General features: G+C 58.6%; 2 protein-coding genes across 7 annotated transcripts; both read left to right on the plus strand.

Moving 5' to 3' along the window:
* The first annotated feature begins 1,917 nt into the window (after positions 1–1,917).
* Positions 1,918–4,015, plus strand: DCTN6 (dynactin subunit 6). Its single transcript, XM_053941845.1, has 7 exons — positions 1,918–1,988; positions 2,126–2,190; positions 2,270–2,375; positions 3,025–3,113; positions 3,305–3,352; positions 3,457–3,599; positions 3,685–4,015. The coding sequence occupies exons 1-7, from the start codon at positions 1,966–1,968 to the stop codon at positions 3,781–3,783; spliced, it is 573 nt and encodes a 190-aa protein (XP_053797820.1). The 5' UTR covers positions 1,918–1,965; the 3' UTR covers positions 3,784–4,015.
* Positions 4,016–5,807: 1,792 nt separating this feature from the next.
* Positions 5,808–19,324, plus strand: RBPMS (RNA binding protein, mRNA processing factor). Of its 6 annotated transcripts, none has more exons than XM_053940911.1 (7): positions 5,808–5,907; positions 11,770–11,847; positions 12,006–12,044; positions 12,153–12,215; positions 12,936–13,086; positions 15,505–15,574; positions 16,868–19,323. In XM_053940911.1, exons 1-7 carry the CDS (start codon positions 5,845–5,847, stop codon positions 17,025–17,027), a joined length of 624 nt encoding a protein of 207 aa, XP_053796886.1. In that variant the 5' UTR covers positions 5,808–5,844; the 3' UTR covers positions 17,028–19,323. The 6 variants fall into 6 exon arrangements, with proteins under 6 accessions (XP_053796886.1, XP_053796887.1, XP_053796884.1 ...); XM_053940912.1 differs by adding an exon at positions 13,688–13,818 and having other exon boundaries at positions 15,505–16,957; XM_053940909.1 differs by lacking the exon at positions 5,808–5,907 and having other exon boundaries at positions 10,988–11,847; positions 16,868–16,973; positions 17,569–19,321.
* Positions 19,325–20,142: the final 818 nt, after the last annotated feature.

Raw genomic sequence — 20,142 nt, forward strand, 5'->3', positions numbered from 1 at the left:
CCGTCCGGAGGGGAGGGTCCGGGCTGGGAGGGGTTAAGGGGGGCGGACCCCCCCAGCCCCTCCCACCCCGGACCCCCCCCTCCGGAGGGGGCCCGCCCCCCGCCCCTCCCCGGGACCCCTCCTCCGGAGGGGCCCCTCCCTCCCCCCCTCCCTCCCTCCCTCCCGCCCCCCAGCCCCAACCCCCTCCCGCCCCCCGGACCCCCTCCCCATGGGGGCCCATCCCCCAGCCCCACTCCCCGGACCCCCTCCCCATGGGGGCCCATCCCCCAGCCCCGCTCCCCCGGCCCAGCCCAGGACCCCTCCTGAGGAGGGCCCGCCCTGAGCCCCGTGTGATGCAGGCACAGCCGCAGCCCGGCACTGCGGGCACTGGTGGCATCTGCAAGGGGGGAGCGCAGAGCGGATCCCGGCCCTTTTGAACCAAGCCAGGGGCGCCGGCTCCGGCCCTCGGGGCTTTATTATCCGGCACCCCGAACCCCGCGGCTGCGGGGACACAGCGAGGGGAACAGGGGACACAGAGCGGGACAAAGGAGAGACAGGGGGAGATAGGGGAGAGAGACAGGGGGATAAGGGAGAGACAGAGGGATAAGAGAGAGAGGGGAACAAGGGAGAGAGAGGGCGACAAGGGAGAGATACAGGGGAGTAAGGGAGAGAGACAGGGGGATAAGGCAGGGAAACGGGGATAAGGGAGAGAGGGGAACAAGGGAGAGAGAGGGGGATAAGGGAGAGAGGGGGATAAGGGAGAGAGAGAGTGGGATAGGGAAGAGAGGAGGGATCAAAGAGAGACATGGGGGATAAAGGAGAGCCAAGATAAGGGAGAGAGAGCAGGAATAAGGGGGCTAAGGGGGACAGGGAGGGGAAGGGGGGCACAGGGGAGCAGGAGGGGAGGGTAAGGGGAGGCAGGGTCGGGATGGGCAGGGAGGATGGAGCGAGAGCGAGAAGGAAAAACAGAGGCAGGAGTCGGGGTTTGTAGGGGAGCAGTGGGGTACAGGCGGGAGAACGTGTGGGGAGCAGAGCTGGAGGGGGATTAGAGGGGGGTCGGGCTGGAAAACAGCGAGAGGAGGGGACGGGAAAGGGACAGGATGAGAGAGGAGAGAGGAGAGAGGAGGGAGAGGAGAGAGGAGAGGAGAGGAGGAGTGGAGGGTCGAGGTGCATAGAGGGGCAGGGAGAGGAGGGAATGGGGAACTAGGGAGGAGAGGGGTAAGGGGTAGGAGGAGGAGAAAAGAGGGATAGAGAGAAGGGCCTCACGTGGGCCCCGCCTGGGGAGCCCGCACCGGCCGCAGCCGGCACCTCCGAGCGCTGCCGAGGAAATGGCGCCTGCGGCGGCTTCCGGGCTTTAAATGCCCTCGGCCCCGCCCCGCGCAGGCGCCCTGGAGCCCCGCGCACCTGTGCCGGCCCCGCCCCGCGCTCCGTGGCCCCGCCCCGGCTCTGCCTCTCTCTGCCCCCTCAGTCCCACCGTCTCTGTCCAGTCTAGGGTCTGCCCTGACCCCAAAAGGCAGATTTGGGCTCTCTGATCAAAGCCTTAAAGTGCCTGGATGAGGCTCCATTCGCACTCTCCAGACGGGGCTGGAGCCTGTTTCACTGCCCCGAGATTGCCCGGGTGGGGCTGGCTGCAAGTGCCAACAACGCGGGACTTGGAGCCCCCGCGCAAAAAAACATAGAACTTTGTCTCCATTTCTGAGGGAAAAAAAAAAAAAAAAAAAGCCTGATTTATTTATTTCACTATCCTACAAACGGCCCGAAAGAGCCTGGTGCCCCCAGACACGGGACTCGGTCTCTCTTTCCAGACGCTCAGCCGCGCCCCTTCCCGAGCCCCTTTCCTGCCCTGGGGCGGGCGGAGTCCTTTCCTCCCGGGGGTACCGGGGGCACGGGGGGCAGCGAGCGGGGCCGCGCGGTGGCGCCGCCGGGGCCGGGCCCGCCCGCGCAGCCCCGGCGCTCCGCCCCGCGCAGGCGCCGCCGGCCGCGGCCATGGCGGAGAAGGTGCAGAAGAGGTGAGTCCCGGTACCCCCCCCCGCCCCGCTCGATCCCTGCCGGTTCTCCCCCCCCCCCCGATCCCTCCCACGGCCACCGCGGGAGGCGGCGCCCCCTGCCCGCGTCTCGGCCGTGACCGCCCCGTCGCTCCCCGCAGCGTGAAGATCGCGCCGGGCGCCGTGGTGTGCGTGGAGAGCGAGATCCGCGGGGACGTGACCATCGGTAAGGGCCCTGTCCCCCCGCCGCGGCCCCGGCCCCCGCGGCGGTGCGGGCGCGGGGTGACGCCGCGCTGTCCCCGCAGGGCCCAGGACCGTGGTCCATCCCAAGGCCCGCATCATCGCCGAGGCGGGGCCCATCGTCATCGGAGAGGGGAACCTGATCGAGGAGCAGGCGCTCATCATCAACGGGTCCGTGGGACACCCCGGGGGGGGGGGGGGGTTAAAAACGCTGGGGAGGTAGAGTTTATTAAAAAGAAAGTCTCCAAAGTTCGTGCTTTTGTGTGCACGCGTGGCACTGTGCCCTGGGGAGAAGCCACAGAATCACAGATGTTAAGTGTTTGAAGGGACCTTAAAGATAATTTGATACCACCCCCCTGCCATGGGCAGGGACACCTTCCACTGTCCCAGATTGTTCCACACCCTGTCCAACCCGGCCTTGGACACTTCCAGGGTTGGGGCAGCCAGTATTGCCTTGGGCAACCTATTCCATATCTCACCCCCAGCACAGTAAAGATTTTCCTACATATATCTAACCTAATTTTCCCCTCTTTAAGTCTGTGCCCATTTCTCCTTGTTCTGTCACTCCAGTTCCTGACAGAGTCCCTCTCCAGCTTCCTTGTAGGCCCCCTTCAGATACTGGTTGCTAAGTGCCCCTTCTGAATCCTTGTCAAGCTGACAGAGTAGAAGAATCCTAATCCTAAGGAGTCTCAAAATTCTGACAGTCCAGCTCAGTTGGGTGGGATATCTGTGGCTTCAGTCTGTCACGAAGTTGAGCTGCCCCACAGAGAGCACTGTCATGGTGATCTCAGACGTGGAAACCTGTTCTTCCCTCTTGCAGGTACCCAGAGAATATAACCCCAGAGAGCGAAGATGTGGAGCCCAAGCCCATGGTCATTGGCACCAACAATGTTTTTGAGGTCGGGTGCTGTATCCTCGCTGTGCAGTGACAAACCATCCGGCACGTCGTGCTCCTGGATCCCTCCAAGGATGGGCCTCTGGGGCTCTGCTGGGGTTCAGACAGCCCAGGGCTGGGTGGTGGTTTGAAAATGGCATGGGGATTTTTCATCTGCTGCACGAAAGCAAAGCATTTTACAGTTTTACTTAACACAGACCTGTAGATTCCCAAGCGATGAAGGTGGGAGACAACAACGTCATTGAATCCAAAGGTAATTCTCGGCTGGGTGCTTTTGGCCCTGCTGAGATTTTGCTCCTGTAAATGCTGTGGGGACAGCTCTCACAGGGACTCCTCTCCCTCCCTTCTCCCTGGCAGCGTTTGTTGGCAGGAACGTGATCCTGACGAGCGGCTGCATCATCGGGGCCTGCTGCAACGTGAACACCTACGAGGTGATCCCGGAAAACACCGTCATCTACGGGGCCGACTGCCTGCGGCGCGTGCAGACCGAGCGGCCCCAGGTGCGTGCGTGGCACGGGGACACGCTGCCACCTCCTGTCCCCCTCGGGCTGCTGCCTGATCACCTCCCCTGCCTCCCTTTTCCAGCCCCAGACGCTGCAGCTGGATTTCCTGATGAAGATCCTGCCCAACTACCACCACCTGAAGAAGACCACGAAGGCCGCGTCCACCCCTGTCAAGAGCTGAGCACCCACCTCGTGCTCCCCGCGCCCGGCCGGGAGTTTGGCCCTGGGAAGCACTACACACTGCGGGAAGAGTCCGGTCTCCACGTCCCTCATTCCATCAAAGCATTTCTTCCTTGTTTGTGTCATTTATTTATCTTCCACTGGGAGTCTCGGACCTGCTTCGAGCCTGTCGTGCATTAGCTCTATCGCTCGCGCTTCGTTTCGGGAATAAAACACCTCCTGTTTCTGCTGTGCGGGGGAACCGCAGCCCTTTGACTGCGCGGGGTGCGGTGCCCCGGTCACACAGGCGCTGTCGGGGCGGGTGTCGCGCCGGCAGAGGGCGGTGTGACCCCGCGCTCCCCGGGGCTCCCGGCCCCGCATCCCGGATCCACGCCAGCCCTGCGCTGGGAAACACGGGTGGACATGGAGGCAGCAGAGATTCCCGTAGGAAAGAGGGAGGGAGGATCAGTAACTACCACAGAGGAACCCAAATTTTGGTGGGGCATGGGGCTTCTGGGTTGGGACCGGGGGTTTCAAGGCAAGGAGGCGGTGCAATATCTGCTGGACCAAATTGGATTTTCTCCCCGAGTCCAGTTTCATGGCTACAAAAAAATCCAAACCTCCCCTTTTTCCGGTTTGTGATTCCAACCTGGGTTCCAGCGCTGCTGGGGAGCTGCAGCTCTTCCGCAAAGCTGAGTCCAAATAAGGGTTGTGAGGATTGCCCCACCCGCTGTCCAGCCAGAGCTTTTTGTGGAGATGCCTGTGGAGGGGGAAAGCAAAGAGATAAAACACATCTCTAAATTCTCCCCTTGCTGAAAATCTACCCCAAAAGCCAGAGGCTCCAGCAGATTTGGGTGACTACATCAGTCCCCGTGCTCTAGATTCCCTCTGGGGTCAGCTGCCCTTGTAGCCAGACACTTCCCCAAATCCAGCTGGCACAGCTCATTTCCACCTCCCCCCCCGGCCCAAGAGCTTCTGTCCTGTGAATCGCTGCTGCGGGCATGCTGCAAACCTGCGGGTGGCCAGGCTGTGTCCCCCGGGCAGCCGGCAGGACAGGCGGGCACCTGCCTCCAGGTCTGTTTCGGCCGGTGGGGCGCAGAAAGGCAAGCGGGAAGGAGCCCTGTGCCCCAGGCAGGATGTCCTCGGTGTCACCTCCGGCCCGGGCACTGCGCGGGGGCAGCACCTGGGCTGGACACAGCTGCTGCTCTCCACCCCGAGGCTCTCCCTCAGGCTGCTGCGGAGCCGAGCGCAGCCCTGCGGGAGCGCAGCCTCCTCCCTGGGGCTCTGCAGGGCTGGAACGACCCAACACCGAGCTCTAGAATGAAGCCTACACGATGCCAGGCCCAGCGCAGGCTCAGCAAAAGCCTAGCCTAAGCGTGAAGCCTAAATGCAGTCCCCATGTCGGCAGGGAGGGGTTGAGCCCCCAGGTGGGGCCAGTTGGGGTGATGAGCTCCCGCTGGTCCTTCCACTGCCCCCAGCTCTGCATCGGGTGTCCCCAGCACTGTCCCCTCCTCTGCTCCGCAGCCCTGATGTCCCTGGGACAGTGCCCCATGTCCCCAGCCTGGTGTCCTGTATCCTTAACCTTGCGTCCTCTGTCGCCAGCCTATGTCCCGTGTCTCCAGGACCGTGTCCCCTCTGCCCAGCCCTGTCCTATACCCCCAGCCCGTGTCCCATGTCCCCGAGACTGTGTCCATCTCCCCATCCTTGTGCCCCGTGTCGCCAGCCTTGTATCCGGTATCCCCAGCCCCACGTCCTAGACCTTAGGAGGTCATAGAAGTCGCCTTCTATGTCTCCAGTACTGCCCTGTGTTCCCCAACTCCGTGTCCTGTGGCCCCAGCCTTGTGTCTTACGTTCCCGGCACTGCGTCCCGCGCTCCCATCGCCCACCCCCCCCCCGTATCCCTGCGCCCCTCCGTCCCCCCGCGGCCCGGTCCGTCCCCGCCGCTGCGCCGCGCCCCCGCCCCGTCCCTCCCCGGCCGCGCCGCCCCGCCCCGGCCCCCCCGCCGCCGCCGGGACCAGCCCCCAGCGCCGCCCGCCCGGACGCGGCTGCCGCCGGCGGGACGAGGAGCCTGGCCGGTCGCACCATGAGCAGCGTCCCCGCCGACAGGGAGGGCGGCCCCGCCGACACCAGCCTGCCCGAGGAAGAGGTACCGGGGGTGGGGGACACGCACCGGGGATTTGGGGCGGAGGGGGGGGGGGGTGTCCAGCTTCCCCCTCCCCACCCGCGGTGCCAGGGAGCTGCGCTCCGCGGGTGCCCCCGCACCCCCGCGGGATGGTGGGTCGGCGCCGCGGGGCTCCCGCCGGCTCCCGGTGCCCGGGGCTGCTGCGGGCGGGGACAGGGACGAGCGGCGGGAGCGCATCCCCGCTCCCCGGGACGCTCCCATTCACCGCCCGCGTCGCCCTGGGGCTCGCCGCAAACGCCCCTCCGCCTCGCCGGAGGGAACCTGAGGGCGCGGGGAGCCCCCACGCGTGACACGGATCGCCCCGGGGGGCGTGAGGGATAAATCAGGCTCCCCCCGGTCCCGCTGCCGGTGCCCGGTGCTGCCGGTGCCCGTGGGTACCGTGCATCCAGCGGCCGCGCATCTCTTTCCCCATGGGTCTCACCCTAAAAATGTCCGAAACGCTCCCATCCCCACGGGAGACCAACCCCACACCCCGTCACGGCGAGAGCTGGTTTTCTTCATTCCAGCCGCAAAGTTCCTGGTTTTGCCCGTGACCTTGAGATGGGAATTTGGACTTTGTGAGGGTGAGAGCGGGAAGATTCCGATCTGAGATCTCCTCCTCCTCCTTACCCTCCAGCCGGCTGGGCTGCTCCAGCAGGTCCCTGCTGGGCTCCCTGGTTGGTGGCCAGCGCTGGGATCAATCACCGCAGCTCCATCGCCTGCCTGCCTTCATTTGCTTATTCCAGAGGTGGTTCTGGCTTCAAACTTCCCAAAGTTTCCTAAAAACGGGGAGTTTTTTCCACTGGGGGCCTTGCGGGGCGTGTGGGAGATGATGCTGCGGCTCTGGTGGGCATGGCAGAGGCCTGTTGCCTTTCCCAAAAGCATGGCCTTTTCCAAAACCACGCCGGCAAAGGGCAGCCCTCGCTCTGCTCCCGGGCACATCCGGAGGGCCCGGGGCTGGCTGTTGCGCTGCCGATCCTCGGGGACCCCCTGACCGGTGATGCCGGACATGGGGAACACCCGGAGGGGACGGCTGGGAGGTGCCAGGGACACGCGAGGAGGGCGATGCCCGCTCCTGCCTGCAAGCCGCGCTGCTCCGGTGCCAGGCAGGTATTTTCCCTGCAGGACTTGTTCCAGCCCAGGCTGGAGGAGCCGGTGCTGTCTATTTGCTCAAGCGCAGGGAAAGGGGTTACTCAGCTACTGTGCCTCACCTCCACAGGAAGGCTTGCCTTCCAACCTCCTGTTCCCTCGGAAAAGAGGGAGAAGCAGCCCCCATCCCGGGGAGGTCAGGCGGGGTGCTGCCAGGTGGGAAAAGCCCCCACTTCGTGCCCGCTCCTCCCGCCTGCTCCTGCCGCCCGGGTGGCTTCCCCGTCCCTCTCGCCTGTCCCCCTCCCCGGGAAGGAACCCCCCGTGCAGGGGAGCTGCGGGCCAGGGGCTTCCCCACGGAGGAGCCGGAACAATTTGGGAAGGCGGTCACGTCACTTTGGCCGGGCGAGAACGGCATGTAAAGGGCTCGGCGGAGGCCTTATTTGGTAGCGGAGCGGCTGCGGAGAGCCCGGCTCGTGGCCCTCGTCCCCATCCCACGCCAGATCCCTCATCCCGGGGGAACCGTGCCACGGGGAGGGGACCCCAGGGATGCTTTCTAGGGGGAATGTGCCCAGCGAGTGGATGAACTCTGCCCCCGTGGCCCCTGTGTTGCATCCCCCCGCGCTCCTGCTTCCTTTCCTCCTTGAAGCGTGGGGTCCGGAGGGTTTGGGAGCAAGCTCCAGGCGGGACAGGGACGAGTGTGACCCGCGCCTGATCCCGCCGCTCCTCCGCTCTGTTGCAATCCCCCATCTGCTCCCTTGGCTGCTCACTGCCTTTTCCTCTGCCGCTTCCTCGTTCCAGCCCCGGCAGCTCTGGACTCGCTTTTCCCCACGGGCTGTTCCTCTCCTCCCGTCCTTCACCCGGACGTGCGAGAACCGCGATTTTCCAGCAAAGCGGCTACGGGTGGCGAGGCCGGAGATCTATGCCGGTCCTCCCGCATCCCCCGGGCGGAGGAGCCGGCATCCCTCGGCCTCAGCCTTGTTTATGTCGGGGAGTTTTGCGGGCTGAAGGCATGCGTACACACAGCCCGGGAATCTAAACCCAGCCGAGGAAGACGCTCCATTAGCCAAGAGACTATTTATGCCAGGACTAATCCCGGCGGGGCGGGAATGCACCCCGCCGCGGGGGAGGCAGCACCCCGCTTTGCCGGGAATGGGAGGGGAAGCCCTGCTCGCCCTGTTGCACGGCTCGATGGCAGCCCCGTGCCGTCGCCCTCCCGCTCCCGCCGGGATCCGGTGCCTCCCCGGCGGCGGGCAGTCAAGCGGATAATCGGCTGGTGGAGAATTAAAGCGAGCCCCGCTGGAAGGGGCGCACGGACGGACGAGGGATGGGAGCTGGGCTGAAGGAGGCGATTAAATGCCTCGTGGATGAATCACCGGGACGCCTCCCGCCTCCCCAGGGCCTGTTAACGTTTACCGGGGGTGGTTTGGGCAGGGCAGGGCAGGACAGGGGACCGGGACCATGCTGGCTGGGGCACCCGGCATCCCTGCGGGCACTGCCGTGTGATGGGGGTCCAAGCCAAGCAAATGGTACCTCCTTACCTGCAGCAGACAAACCTGGCTTGTGGCTTCATGTGAGCAAGAGGAGGAGGAGGGCTGCTGGCCCTCCATCACAGACCTCTCCATGCTGGGGTCACCCTTGATCCATGCTCTGGAGACCCCAGTCACCTCCTGGCCCAGATCTTTGCCTCTCCTTGCATGTCCTCAGCCCTGACCATGTCAGCAAACCTCCACAGATCCTTTCCAGTATCCCTTAAACTGGCCCGAGACAAGATGCAGGGTTTCAGGGACAACAGGCTGGGATGGTAGGATGCAAAGGTGAGAGGGACAGGCCAGAAGGGGGATGGAGATGATTTCCAAGGAAGAGGAGAATAGCACAGATGAAGAGCAGACTTCTTGCAGGGAAAACAAAAGCCAGGAGGGGACACATCAGGAGTGAGGCAACACAGGTAGGATCCAGCAGCCCTGGCAAATCTGGGAGCTGTGGGGTACAGCAGCAGGAGCAGAGAGGACTGTGGAAAAGGACTTGGAGCAGTCCCATGGCTGCCATCCCCATGGAAAGAAGATAAGGTGCTCCTCCTGGAGCAGACATTGGCACTTCCAGCTTTTAAAAACATCTTTGGTTTCACCCCAAATTTAAGGAAGAAGGAGAGACGGAGAAATGCTCCACCAAATAGAAACTGAAAGATGTTCGTACAGCAGAACTGAAACAGCTCAGGATGTCCAAAAAACCTGTGGGGTTTAAGCTGGGGGAATCCCATGCTCCAGTGCCCTTTAATCCTTGCTCGAGAGCTGTCAGTCTGGCCCTGTCCCATGACATCCTTGGGAGCAGGAGCCGTGCCTGATCCACCTCTCTGAAGGAGCAATTCTTCCCTATGGGAGAACATATATGTGCCTGCTGCCTGGCAATTTCTCTGATAAGGCTTTCCGTTTTTCCTGCTTCAGGGAAGGATTTTGCCCTAGGAGTGTTTCTGGTAGAGGATGGGGACTGAATCCCTGGGATCTCTCAGCACAAAAAAAAAAAAAAACCTGGAGCAGCTCCCTGCGGGCCAAAGCTCCCCTTCCATTTAAGGGCAGGAGTAATATTTCTGTCTAGAATCTTTCCCTTGGCAAAAGGGTATCTGTCCAGCCTGCTGGGATTGTCCCCAAGGATGCTCCCTTGCTCTGCCAGTCCCCACCTGCTCGTTACCCAGCAAAAGGATGCTGTTAATGTAGGACCTACTCCAACATCCCTGGGGCTGGGTGCATTTGCGGGGTGCAGATGGGGAGCACCCAGGAGCTCGTATCCATCCCCTGCCCTGGGCCCCAAAAACCCTTTTGGGGCTGGAATCCAGCTGGGGGATCCTTTGGAGCCCTTCTCCCTCTTGCCGCTGTATAATTTTACAGATTCAAACTTGGCCGACCCGCGTTTGAACTTGCAAAGAAAACAAAGTCATTAGAGAAGAGAAGCACTTCCTCTGTGGGGCTGAATTTCGGAGGGCTCCTTGGGATCTTTCATCTCTGTCTCTCTCCCCTGTGGCTTTGGGGACAAATGGTCTGTCTGGCAGGCTTGGGCATGCACGGTTTGGATTTCAGGGATGCGGCAAACTGGCAGCAGGTTTCCCCGCTCCCCCCAGTCCCTCCCACTGGAGGTCCCTAGTGTTTCCTGAAGCTCCCCAGGGAGAGGAGAGGCAGGAAGCCAGGGATGGCTCCAGGGATGAGGGAGACAGGGAACACAGTGCAGGGATGTTTGGCCTGCTCAGGATGTAAACCCACCTGGGAGGGTGGATGTATCTGGAGAGCCGATTCCCTGGAGAGCAGCCGTGCTCAGGAGAACCTGTCTGAAAGCCAGTATTTTTTACCCTAGGAAAGGAAAAGTTTCCTTTCTTTAGGTTGAATTTCATGGACACAAGGGGAGATCCTTCAGGTGAATCCCTCCCTAGCCCCTGCCAGGAGAAATTTGGGCAATGTCTCCACTGGGGGACGGGGCAGCACTGAACACTGTGGGATGCTCCATCACTCCCTGGTCTCAGCAGACACACAGAAAGCTGGCAGGGGTCCCCTAAAGAGCTTGGGGGGATGGTCCCAATAGAGGGGACAGGCTACCAGGCTGTGCCTGCCTGTAGCCCTGGCTCAGGAAGGGGTGAGGACATCCCTTGTCTGCTGATCTCATCCAGCCTGGATGCTGGTACCCACAGGGATGATGATGGTGATGATAATGCTGGCACCCAGGATGGGTATCACCGGGGCTGTTGACACAAGGGCTGTGTGCAAACAGCTGAGTACCTTTTGTTATTTAATAGATATAGGTCAGCCAGAGGTTTTGTTCCACAAAGCAGGAATGTTTGCTGCTCCCAGGCTGGGAGATGGGGGAGATAGCTTATCTGCAAGAGAAAGAAGAAATGTCAGCAAAAGAATAGGCCTGGGCTGGCTGTTTCTGGCTGTTTCCCATGTCTCTTTCCCAGGGAATGGGGCAGGCAGGGTCAAAAAAAAATTTAAATAAAATACATTGAGGTTTTCCCCTTCTACAGCCCAAAGGGTTAGGATGAGATTTTGGGGATGAGGAGAGGAACAGCAGGTTCAGTTCCCCATACTGCTCTCCTGGTTACAAGCTGGTTGTAAAGCAAAATCATCCCAGTTTGCCCATCCCTGACAAGCCCCACATCCCCCCTCAGGGTGGTGGGAGTAGAATTTCTGCCAAACATCCCAGCTTTGAGGATGCTGCACCGTGATAAACATTGCATCCACTCAAAAAGGGTTAAAACTCCTTAAAAGGTGACTTTTACAAACCAGGGACTAGCTGCTTAAATCCAGCCCCCTCTAAACCAGAGCCCTTCCTCCAGGAGGAAGAGTTGGTGTTTGCTTCTCCCAGTCCTTAATGAGCTGCTGCAATTAAACTGAGACAATAGGCATTGTCTGTGGAGTCCAGGATCCACTGGGGATGACGGGGAGAAATCCTGTTTGCCAGACCGGGGTAGGAAGGTGCTGGGATTCTGTCAGCTTTTTATCCTGGAGAGGACTGCTGGGGTGAGAACAGGTCTCTGTTACCCTTCCATGGTGCCTTAGCAGCTTCCTCCATGGCCACATGAAGGATGGGGCCACCTCTCCCAAAAATTCAGCATCGCTCAAGCGTGATGCAAAACCAGCACAGTGGCTTGAGGCTTTTGTCTGCCCAGGAGGTTCCCCTTGGGCTGGCATTGTCCCTCTGGCTATGGGGAGCGTGGTGTATCCCCAAGTTAGGGATGAGAGAGGGTCCCCAGGAACCTCCTTTCTTCTTTTCCAGGTGAGGACACTCTTTGTCAGCGGGTTGCCTCTGGACATCAAGCCCCGGGAACTTTACTTGCTCTTCAGACCCTTTAAGGTATCACACTGGGGAGGGAAAGGGGGGCTGAAAGCGTGGGGATGGCCTCTGCCCCAGCCCCATGGCCCCAAACCACTGAGGTCTAATTCAGTCAGCTTATTCAGTTATTTAATCGTGGGGATCTCCACCAAACACCCTTTTTAATCTTTTCCTTGCAGGGGTACGAAGGGTCTCTCATCAAGCTCACCTCCAAGCAGGTAGGAGCTGCTCCAAAGGGTGCAACCATCCCACCATTCCCTGGGGTGAGGGGCTCCCCTCTCTGCTCCCCATGAACCTGGCTGATGACTCCTGTCCTTCCTCCGCAGCCCGTGGGCTTCGTCAGCTTCGACAGCCGCTCCGAGGCGGAGGCAGCGAAGAACGCGCTGAACGTGAGTGTGCCTGGCTCAGCCCCTCCACTGCTCCATTTTCCCCTTGTTTCCCTGTCCCCAGAGACTCTCTGAATTCCTCCATCCCTAGGATGTGCACCTCCCATGACAGCCAGCCCCATGGCATCCCCATCCCTCCAGACTGTTTCTCAGCTGCATCCTCCCTCCTGGAGGGCTGCATCCCTCTCACCTTTCTCAGGGCCATCCAGGAGGGCTTGAACCCTCAGGACTCGAGCTTTAGATATGAGTGAGAAAGAGCATTCCCAGCCTCTCCTGTTTATTCAGCAGGAAAAATCCCAGCTAAACCTGCAAAAGGAAGAAAAACAAATTTCACTTTCTTTTAGCAACTTGTGAAGTTACCTGAAAACAGTCACAGGCAGAACTGTGTGGAGCTGGTTCTCCAATTCCTCCGAAGCTCTCCCTGCGTTTTTGTTCGGGGTTGTTTTTTTCCTTCTCTTCATTTTCAATGTAAAACTTTTTTTTTGGCTCCACTAATCCCTCTGGATAAGAGCTCGGCCTTGCGGGATGCCGACTGCCAAATATGGTGCCGATGCTAAAGATGCCGGAGGAATGTGAGCTGCCTCGGGGCCCGGCAAATTAGCTCATTTCAGGGCTGCAAGTTGAAAAAACCCATAAATAACGGGGAGTTATTTTTGCTGCGGGGCCGGCACGCGGCGGTGCTCGCCCACCCGCCGCGCCTCCTTCCCTCCTTCCTTCCCGCAGGGCATCCGCTTCGACCCCGAGATCCCCCAGACGCTGCGGCTGGAGTTCGCCAAGGCCAACACCAAGATGGCCAAGAACAAGCTGGTGGGCACCCCAAATCCCAGCACCCCTCTCCCCACCGCCGTACCTCAGTTCATCGCCCGGGAGCCCTGTGAGTACCCCCTGCACTGCCAGCAGGGCTCGGGTTGGCAGGCACCAGGGCCTGGAAGGAGCAGGGATACCGTGAGGGGGTGGCCAAGGGGAATACCAGGTCCTGTTGGAGGTGTTGGTACCTGTTTGCTGCGTTGGTGGCACGTGCTGGGGGGTTCCCAAAGGAGAGGACCTGGGACAGGTGACAGCCAGCAGGATGAGGTCTCAGCAGAGACCTCAGCGGTGCCCTGCTGTGAGCGCTCCGTGCCTATTTCCGCTTCTGGAAGAGCTTCTCTCGCGCAGACACCAGCTCCTCACCCTGCTGCTGCACACAGGCATGAGCTGCACACTCTCCTCTGCTGGATCCCTGGGATTACTAAACCTCTTGGAGACATGGAGCCCAGCTTTGGCTCCCTGAGCGATGCCCCCAGCCCCGTAGCATTGCTCACCCCGTGTTATCCCAGCGGGTGAATGCCGTGTTGGCTTTGTGCGTCGGCTCTCAGTGGTGGCATCTCACACTTTTCCAGGGCCAGCTCTGCTCCTGCATCAAGGGGAGAAGGAAGGATGCAGCGAGGGTCACAGCCCTTTGGTCACCGTTAACTCTCCCTCTTCTTCTCTTGCAGATGAGCTCACAGTGCCTGCACTTTACCCCAGTAGCCCTGAAGTGTGGGGGCCGTACCCTCTGTACCCAGCGGAATTAGCACCTGCTCTACCTCCTCCTGCTTTCACCTATCCCGCTTCGCTGCACGCCCAGGTAATTCCGACCCATCCGCCTCCACCGCTCACCCTCCCCTGCCCCCCTTCCCCTCGGTGCTCGCCGCACCACTAACTCCACCTGGCTCACAGGCACTCACTCCCCGCTCCCTGAGATTTAGGGAAGGCTCCCAAACGGAGCTGAACGCTGGCAGGGGTCCTGTCTTTCCCCAGACACCTGTCTCTGCCTTCCTACTCTCGCTGGTACCTGTGGTGGGGCAGGTGGTGAGGGAGGAGGGAGGGCTGGGGATGCTCTCATGGTCTGGACCATCCCCATCGCTCCTGGCACCGAACCATCCGGTGAGACGAGGGCTCCAGAACCCCTGGCTGCCCCTGCAGCATGGCTGGGATGCGATGTGCTGTTCATGGGGTGTGAAGCCAAGCAGCTCTCACGGGGAGGAGAGGGAAGCGAAGCGCAAATGGAGGGTCCATCTTTTATTGACGAGGTGCTGCCTCGTCACAAGCGCTTTCTGCCGGCTGCCACTGCCGCTGGCCCCCGATGGCAGCATGTGGCTGTTAAAAATTAACCATCCGCCTGGGAGAGGAGCGGGGGAAAGAGGAGGAGAAGTGGAAATGGCGGAGGAAGAGGATTTCTTTGCAGTGCCAGCCTTGCAGCATCGTGGGGATGCTGGGAAAGGACCCCTGCCACAAGGGGGGAAAGGGCAGCTACCTCCTCAGCATCCATGCTGGACATCATCCTGGCTTTTGCTCCTAGCTGCCGGCTCCAGCTCAGTGATGAACAGGAGGTAACAAGCACATGGAAACAGATTTGCCAGATAAACTGCATCCAAAAGGCTTTTGGCCTTGGCTCGCCAGGATTGAGCCAGGTTGTCCAGAGCCACCATCACTGGAGCTGGAGCAGCCAGGGGCTGGTTTGAGCAGAAGGGTGAGAAGTGCTCAGTGTGCAAACCGTGTGCAGCCTTTGGATGAAACTCCAGCTTTTTGGGCCCTGCTGTTCATAGGAAGAGCGTTGGTAAATATTATTGCAGCTACGTATTTGCCTTGTCAAATAACTGCTAACAGGCAGCACCTGCCCTGCTCAGGGAAGTGCACAGCCAAGGAAACAGAGGCGTACGGAAGCTCCGAGGGTCCCTCGGGAAAACCCAGGCTGAGACCTGATGTTAGACAGAAGCAATATTACCTGATGTGAAATATCAGCCTGTTGGGGAGGGTGCTGGTTGCACCTTCCCATCCTCCTGTGCAGCTGCTGGAGTTGTAGGTTTGCTGGGTGGGGGCTGGAGACTGGTGCCACCATCCAAACTGGAGCTGCTTCGCTGGATCCTGCAGACAGCAGCGGGACCAGGAACTGCAGGATGGATGGTGGGGCTGGCTCGGAGTTATCTGGCAGAGCACTGAGTGCCTGCATGCCAAATTTTGGCATCTGATGTTTTCCACCCTGTTTCAAGCAGGCTTTGCAGGAGCTGAGAAGGATGAGCTCACTCCTGCTCAGTGGGACCATGGTGCTGTTGTTCCAGGTCCATCCTGCTGGAAGCAGCCACGCCAGGGGCTGTGCTCAGCCTCAGTGTTACTGTTGGAATTGGAGCTGGGATGGCTGTACCACTGGTGTTCCAACCTCCCTCCGCCCTGTGCCTGGGAAAAGCCAGGAAAAGGGATCCCAGATGCAGCCTGATCTTGCCAGGATGGGCAGCCACCCTCCTCTCACCTTGTGCCCCCCTTGCCTTTGCAGATGCGCTGGCTCCCTCCCTCCGAGGCTGGTTCTCAGGGCTGGAAGTCCCGTCAGTTCTGCTGAATGCCGGGTGAGTGCCACTGTCCCGCTCCCGTCCTTCTGTGCCACCTGGAGACCACCTCCACCTCTCCCCTGAGCTTCCCCCACTGCGACTCCCGGGGTCTCCGGCAGCTCAGGGTGTGTGGTCGCTTTTCAGCAGACACCCCAAGTCCATTTCCCTCCTCGTGCCCAGAAGGGGATGTCCGTGCCGCCATTCACCCCAACACTTTCCCACGTGTCCTGGGGCAGGATGGAAAGGCACCATGCCAGAGGAGGATGTTGTGATGGAAAAGGCAGCCCTGACACCGTCACCTCATTGAACCTTAAGGAAAACTATCCAGGCAGCCCAGGGTGGTGGGGCTGCCAAAACAAGAGGAACAGCCTTACCGAGCACCTGGCTGCCCAGCAGGAGGGAGGGATGGATCCCATTCCATCTGGGACCTCTTCGGATGGAAAAAGCCTTGCAAGATACGCTCTGCAAATAACGTTGGCCTTTGTGGATAAATAAACAAAGGGGACTCATATGGAAGAGGGAAAAGAGCCTTGGTGGACACTGAGCACTGCCTGGCCTGCAATCCCAGCCTGCCTGGACCATCCTAGCTGGGAACAACCCCTGCTGGGAAGCCTCCTGCTTCCACACCCGCCTGTGGAGAAATGCCAGTGGATCCAAAGCTCTGGCATCAGCTGCCCATGCTCGCACGTGACTGCTCTGCCCATCTGGCTGGCATCTGCAGCCCTGTGCTGCGGCCACAAGGTCACTCAGCCGGGAGGGCACGAGGCCCAGCCCTGGCTGCAGCCGGCCCCAGACTTGGATCCATAAAGAATTCACCGGCTATTTTAGACCCAGCAGATAAAAATAGGGAGTAGCGAAGCTTTGGGAACCAGTGGTTCTTCCAAAATATGCAGCATGGCAATGTTTCCAGCTAAAATGTAAGCAGAGACGCTTTTGGAAAGGGGAGATGAGCAAATCCCCTGATACAGGTCCACCAGCCCAAGAGCCACAGTGGGTGGCGAGGACGGAGGCTCAGGGACCTCCTGTTTCCCTTCCAGGCTCCTCCAGCTGGGAAGGGCACAGAGGGTTTGGCTGAGGGCCTGGCTCTCCTGCCTGCATCTGTCTGTATTTGCTGCCAGGGCTAATCCCACAATCAGTTAGGTTGGAAAAGACGTCCCAGACCACCGAGCGCCATCTTTGGCCCAACTAAGCTGCAAGCTGTCCCCTCGGGAAGTGCTGACTGCGGTCCCTGTGAAATCACCCCTCCCCAGAGCACAGTGACCTCAGTCCCCAGTGCCGGCGCCCCTCACTCTCCGCTGTGTCCTCCCACAGGTCTCAGGTGTGTGATGGTGGCCTACAGTCAGTCTTGTGGGTATTAATGGAGTCTTCCAAGGTGGCTACTGGGTTGACGTGCTCTCCACAGGACCTCAGTGTGCTGGTAAGGATGGCTCCCTGCGGGCTTGGCTGCTTTGGGAAGGGGGCAGAGGAGTGAGGAAGTCAACACGATGTCCCTGAGGGAACAGGCCCTGAGGCTGGCATGAGCCCGGGGCTGCTCCAGCTAGTGCCCTGCAGAACCATGGCTCTGCCATTCCCGCCTTGATCGCTGTTATCTGGGGTGAGAGTTTCCACAGCCAAGGAATGCCTCTCGGCTTTGAATTACCCCCCCTAATCTCATCTCCGTCCTTGCTTCCTGCCTTGGATCAACAGAGACTGAATTCCTCTTAACTGCAAAATGCAACTCACGCTTAACTCCCAGCTTCCCAGTCCCGACCCCGGGGACTGCAGCCAGTGGGAGGAACAAAGTGGGATCAGTGGGGTTCTTTGTGCCGGGGATGCTACGGCCTCTCCCTGCAGCCATTTCCCTGCTTAACAACTGTCCTTAGAGCATGATCCTGACACGAATTTCCAAAACAAGCCTCCCTCTTCCCCCCTACCTTGCTTCCTTCCTTCCACGAAGGAAGAGAGATTAACCAAAGTCCTTTTTCCTCTATCACAGCTGCTCTTTTTTTTAACACCTCTCTTTGTTGTTTCAGGCTTGAAAAAAAAACCTCACACAAGTTTGGATTCCTCCAAGACTTTCCCACAGCCTCTATCACACATCTGCTCTCCTAGAAGAAAAAAGAAAAACATACCTAGTAATAATATTTTCCTCTTTTACACTGTATATTTGTAAGGAAAGAGTGTGTTACTCCCGAAAGCATGGTTTGACAGGCATTGTTGTAGTGTTTGAAAAGGCTTTTCAAATGGAACCATAGGAAAGAAGACTACCAAAAAAAAAACAAAAAAAAAAAAAAAAAAAAAAAAAAAAAAGAAAAGAAAAGAAAAAACAAACTACAAGAAAAAACAAAACAAAACAAAACAAGACTAAGTATTTTTGTACCAAAGCTCCTCAAGAGGACAATCTTACACCAGGTCGGACCACAGGTTTTGTGCTTGACTTTCGAGGTGTGTAAAGAAGTCTTATTATCCCCTGGCCCTGCCAGCTGCACGTGGAAGGCATGATGTCCACAAGTGTGAGGATGTTGACACACACGATGCGGGTTTGTAGGAACTGTGCTCCTCTGGCACAGGACCTGTGCTCCGGCCGTGTTGGCGAGGCGTCTGCAGACACTACAGTATTACTGTTTTCTTCCCAGTTGCACCAAATGGCAAGCAGGCAGGATAACCAGGAACTTCCTTCCCGTGGGTTTTTTTTTTTTTTTTTACCTTGGGGCTGTGTTCGTGGCTGCTGTGCAAAACTTCCGTGGGGTACAACAGCTAGGATCAGGGATGGGCGGGCAGCCCACACACGTAGCAAGGTGACAATTTGCCTCCTCCTCCTCCTCCTCCTCCTGCCATGACTGCTCCAAGCTGTTACAGGCAACGTCAACTGCTGTATGAAAAAACATACCAACAAATCCTTGGCTTGCCAGCTTCCTTGAGGTTGGACATGAGTCCTGAGGGGCTTCCCGTTACACTGAAGCGCTGGCCTGGCCTGTGGTTTTAGTGCCGATGTTATGCTGGTCCAGCTGCTCCCTGCGTGGCATTCCCACGTTTCCACGTGCAAAGATGAGAAGGGAGGCTGCCAACATCCTTTACAGAGATAGAGTACCAGCAAGAGACTGCTTGACATACTAGTTCTCCTTCTCCTTGCTCCAGGATGAATTCAGAAAAAGAAGAGAGCAAATTGACTCAAAACCTCTATCAGGATTCCGTTTCTTGCAAAGGGAAGTGCAGAACTTCTCCTTCCATTGCCTTTTCCCCATCTCTGTTCCAGCTGCAGGGAACACTGAGCTCAGCTGCTGCCCAGGGCTCACCATAGCAGGTTTTTCCCAGCTGTTTGTGGCCTCGTGAAACATCATCACCTTTTCCTTTCTCTTTCCTCTTGTCCTGTGGGTGGGCCAAAATAAGATGGCTGAGATTCTGGCTGTCAGGGTGGGACAGGGGGGGATAAAAAAAAATGGGATTTTTCACCATCAGAAACTGTCCCGTTGGGGTCTTCTGTAAAAAATGGGCCTGATAAAAGTGATGTGAGAAGAAATCAAATCCAAGACAAACCTCAGAGCGGCTCCAAAAGGAACGATACCAGCGTTCCCAAGCGACGGACTAACTCTTTTAGCAAACTATTTCCTGTACTTTGTCTCGTGGAGAGGAGAGAAGCTTCCACATTGTCTACTCTGCTTTTGGAAATATGTTTAAAGGTACTTTTCTATTGTAATTTTTTAAAAATAAAACCGGTGATTATTATAAGTTACGCGCAGAGCATCGCTGTGTGCTGTGCATCCGGCTGGGAACAGGGAGAAGGATCCCAGCACACCCCTCAGGGCCTTGGCAAACATCAGCCTCTTTCCTCCCTTGGGAACAGCTGAAAGCACTGCGAGGCTCCTGGGTGATTTTTCAGGGCAGATGCCATCGTCCTGTTTGGCTCTCTTGGATCTCTAGGAAAGCTCCAAAATCCAGGCTGGAAGGATCAGCAGGCTTTAAAGAAATGACTCCAAGTTTACAAAGATGTTATCGGTTAGTTTTTAAACCTACTAATCTTGGCAGGGAGCACAGGAGCTAGGATGCAATTTTCCATGAGCTCAGCCTCGGCTGAGGCAAATGTAACCTAGAGACCAAGGGCCAGATTAGCTCTGTATTTTTTTTAACACGCTGGGAATTTTGAAAAACTTGGGTTTGCAAGCCCAACCTAGAAATTCCTCCTCCTTTCTTTGCTCTGCTCCCACCCTGACAAATATGACCATCCCCAGGAGCTCCAGCCAACAGGCCAGGCTTCAAAAACAAAGTGCCAGGACCAAGCTCCAGCTTAGGGAAGGCAGCCTGGAAAATGGGGTGTAAAGGACAGGATTAAAAAAGCTACAAGCCCCAGGGTGGAAGGAAGAGGCATGGCAGTTATTCTAAACCCCTGGCTGGCAGGGATGAGTTAAGCCCTTAATGTTGGATGTAAATCCCGCTGTGGCCACCGCGAGTCACAGCTTTCACAGCTTTCCTTCCGAGCCACATCCAGCGGAGAGGTTTGTTGGCAGGCACGGGGGAGGAAGGGAAGGGAAGCACAACACTGCTGCTCAGCCCAAGAGCTGCTCCGAGCAGCAGCAACTGGCCAAACCCTCTGTCCCAGGCACCACTTT

Source organism: Vidua chalybeata, chromosome 4 (assembly GCF_026979565.1).
Source record: "Vidua chalybeata isolate OUT-0048 chromosome 4, bVidCha1 merged haplotype, whole genome shotgun sequence".
Lineage (NCBI taxonomy): Eukaryota > Metazoa > Chordata > Aves > Passeriformes > Viduidae > Vidua > Vidua chalybeata.

Coding starts and splice junctions, on each gene's coding strand:
- RBPMS (XM_053940907.1), top strand. CDS start 11,572: ATGAAGGATGGGGCCACCTCTCCCAAAAATTCAGCATCGCTCAAGCGT. Junction 12,045..12,152: donor TCAAGCTCACCTCCAAGCAG/GTAGGAGCTGCT, acceptor CTTCCTCCGCAG/CCCGTGGGCTTCGTCAGCTT. Junction 15,575..16,867: donor TCAGTTCTGCTGAATGCCGG/GTGAGTGCCACT, acceptor GTCCTCCCACAG/GTCTCAGGTGTGTGATGGTG.
- DCTN6 (XM_053941845.1), top strand. CDS start 1,966: ATGGCGGAGAAGGTGCAGAAGAG. Junction 3,353..3,456: donor CAACGTCATTGAATCCAAAG/GTAATTCTCGGC, acceptor TCTCCCTGGCAG/CGTTTGTTGGCAGGAACGTG. Junction 3,600..3,684: donor TGCAGACCGAGCGGCCCCAG/GTGCGTGCGTGG, acceptor TCCCTTTTCCAG/CCCCAGACGCTGCAGCTGGA.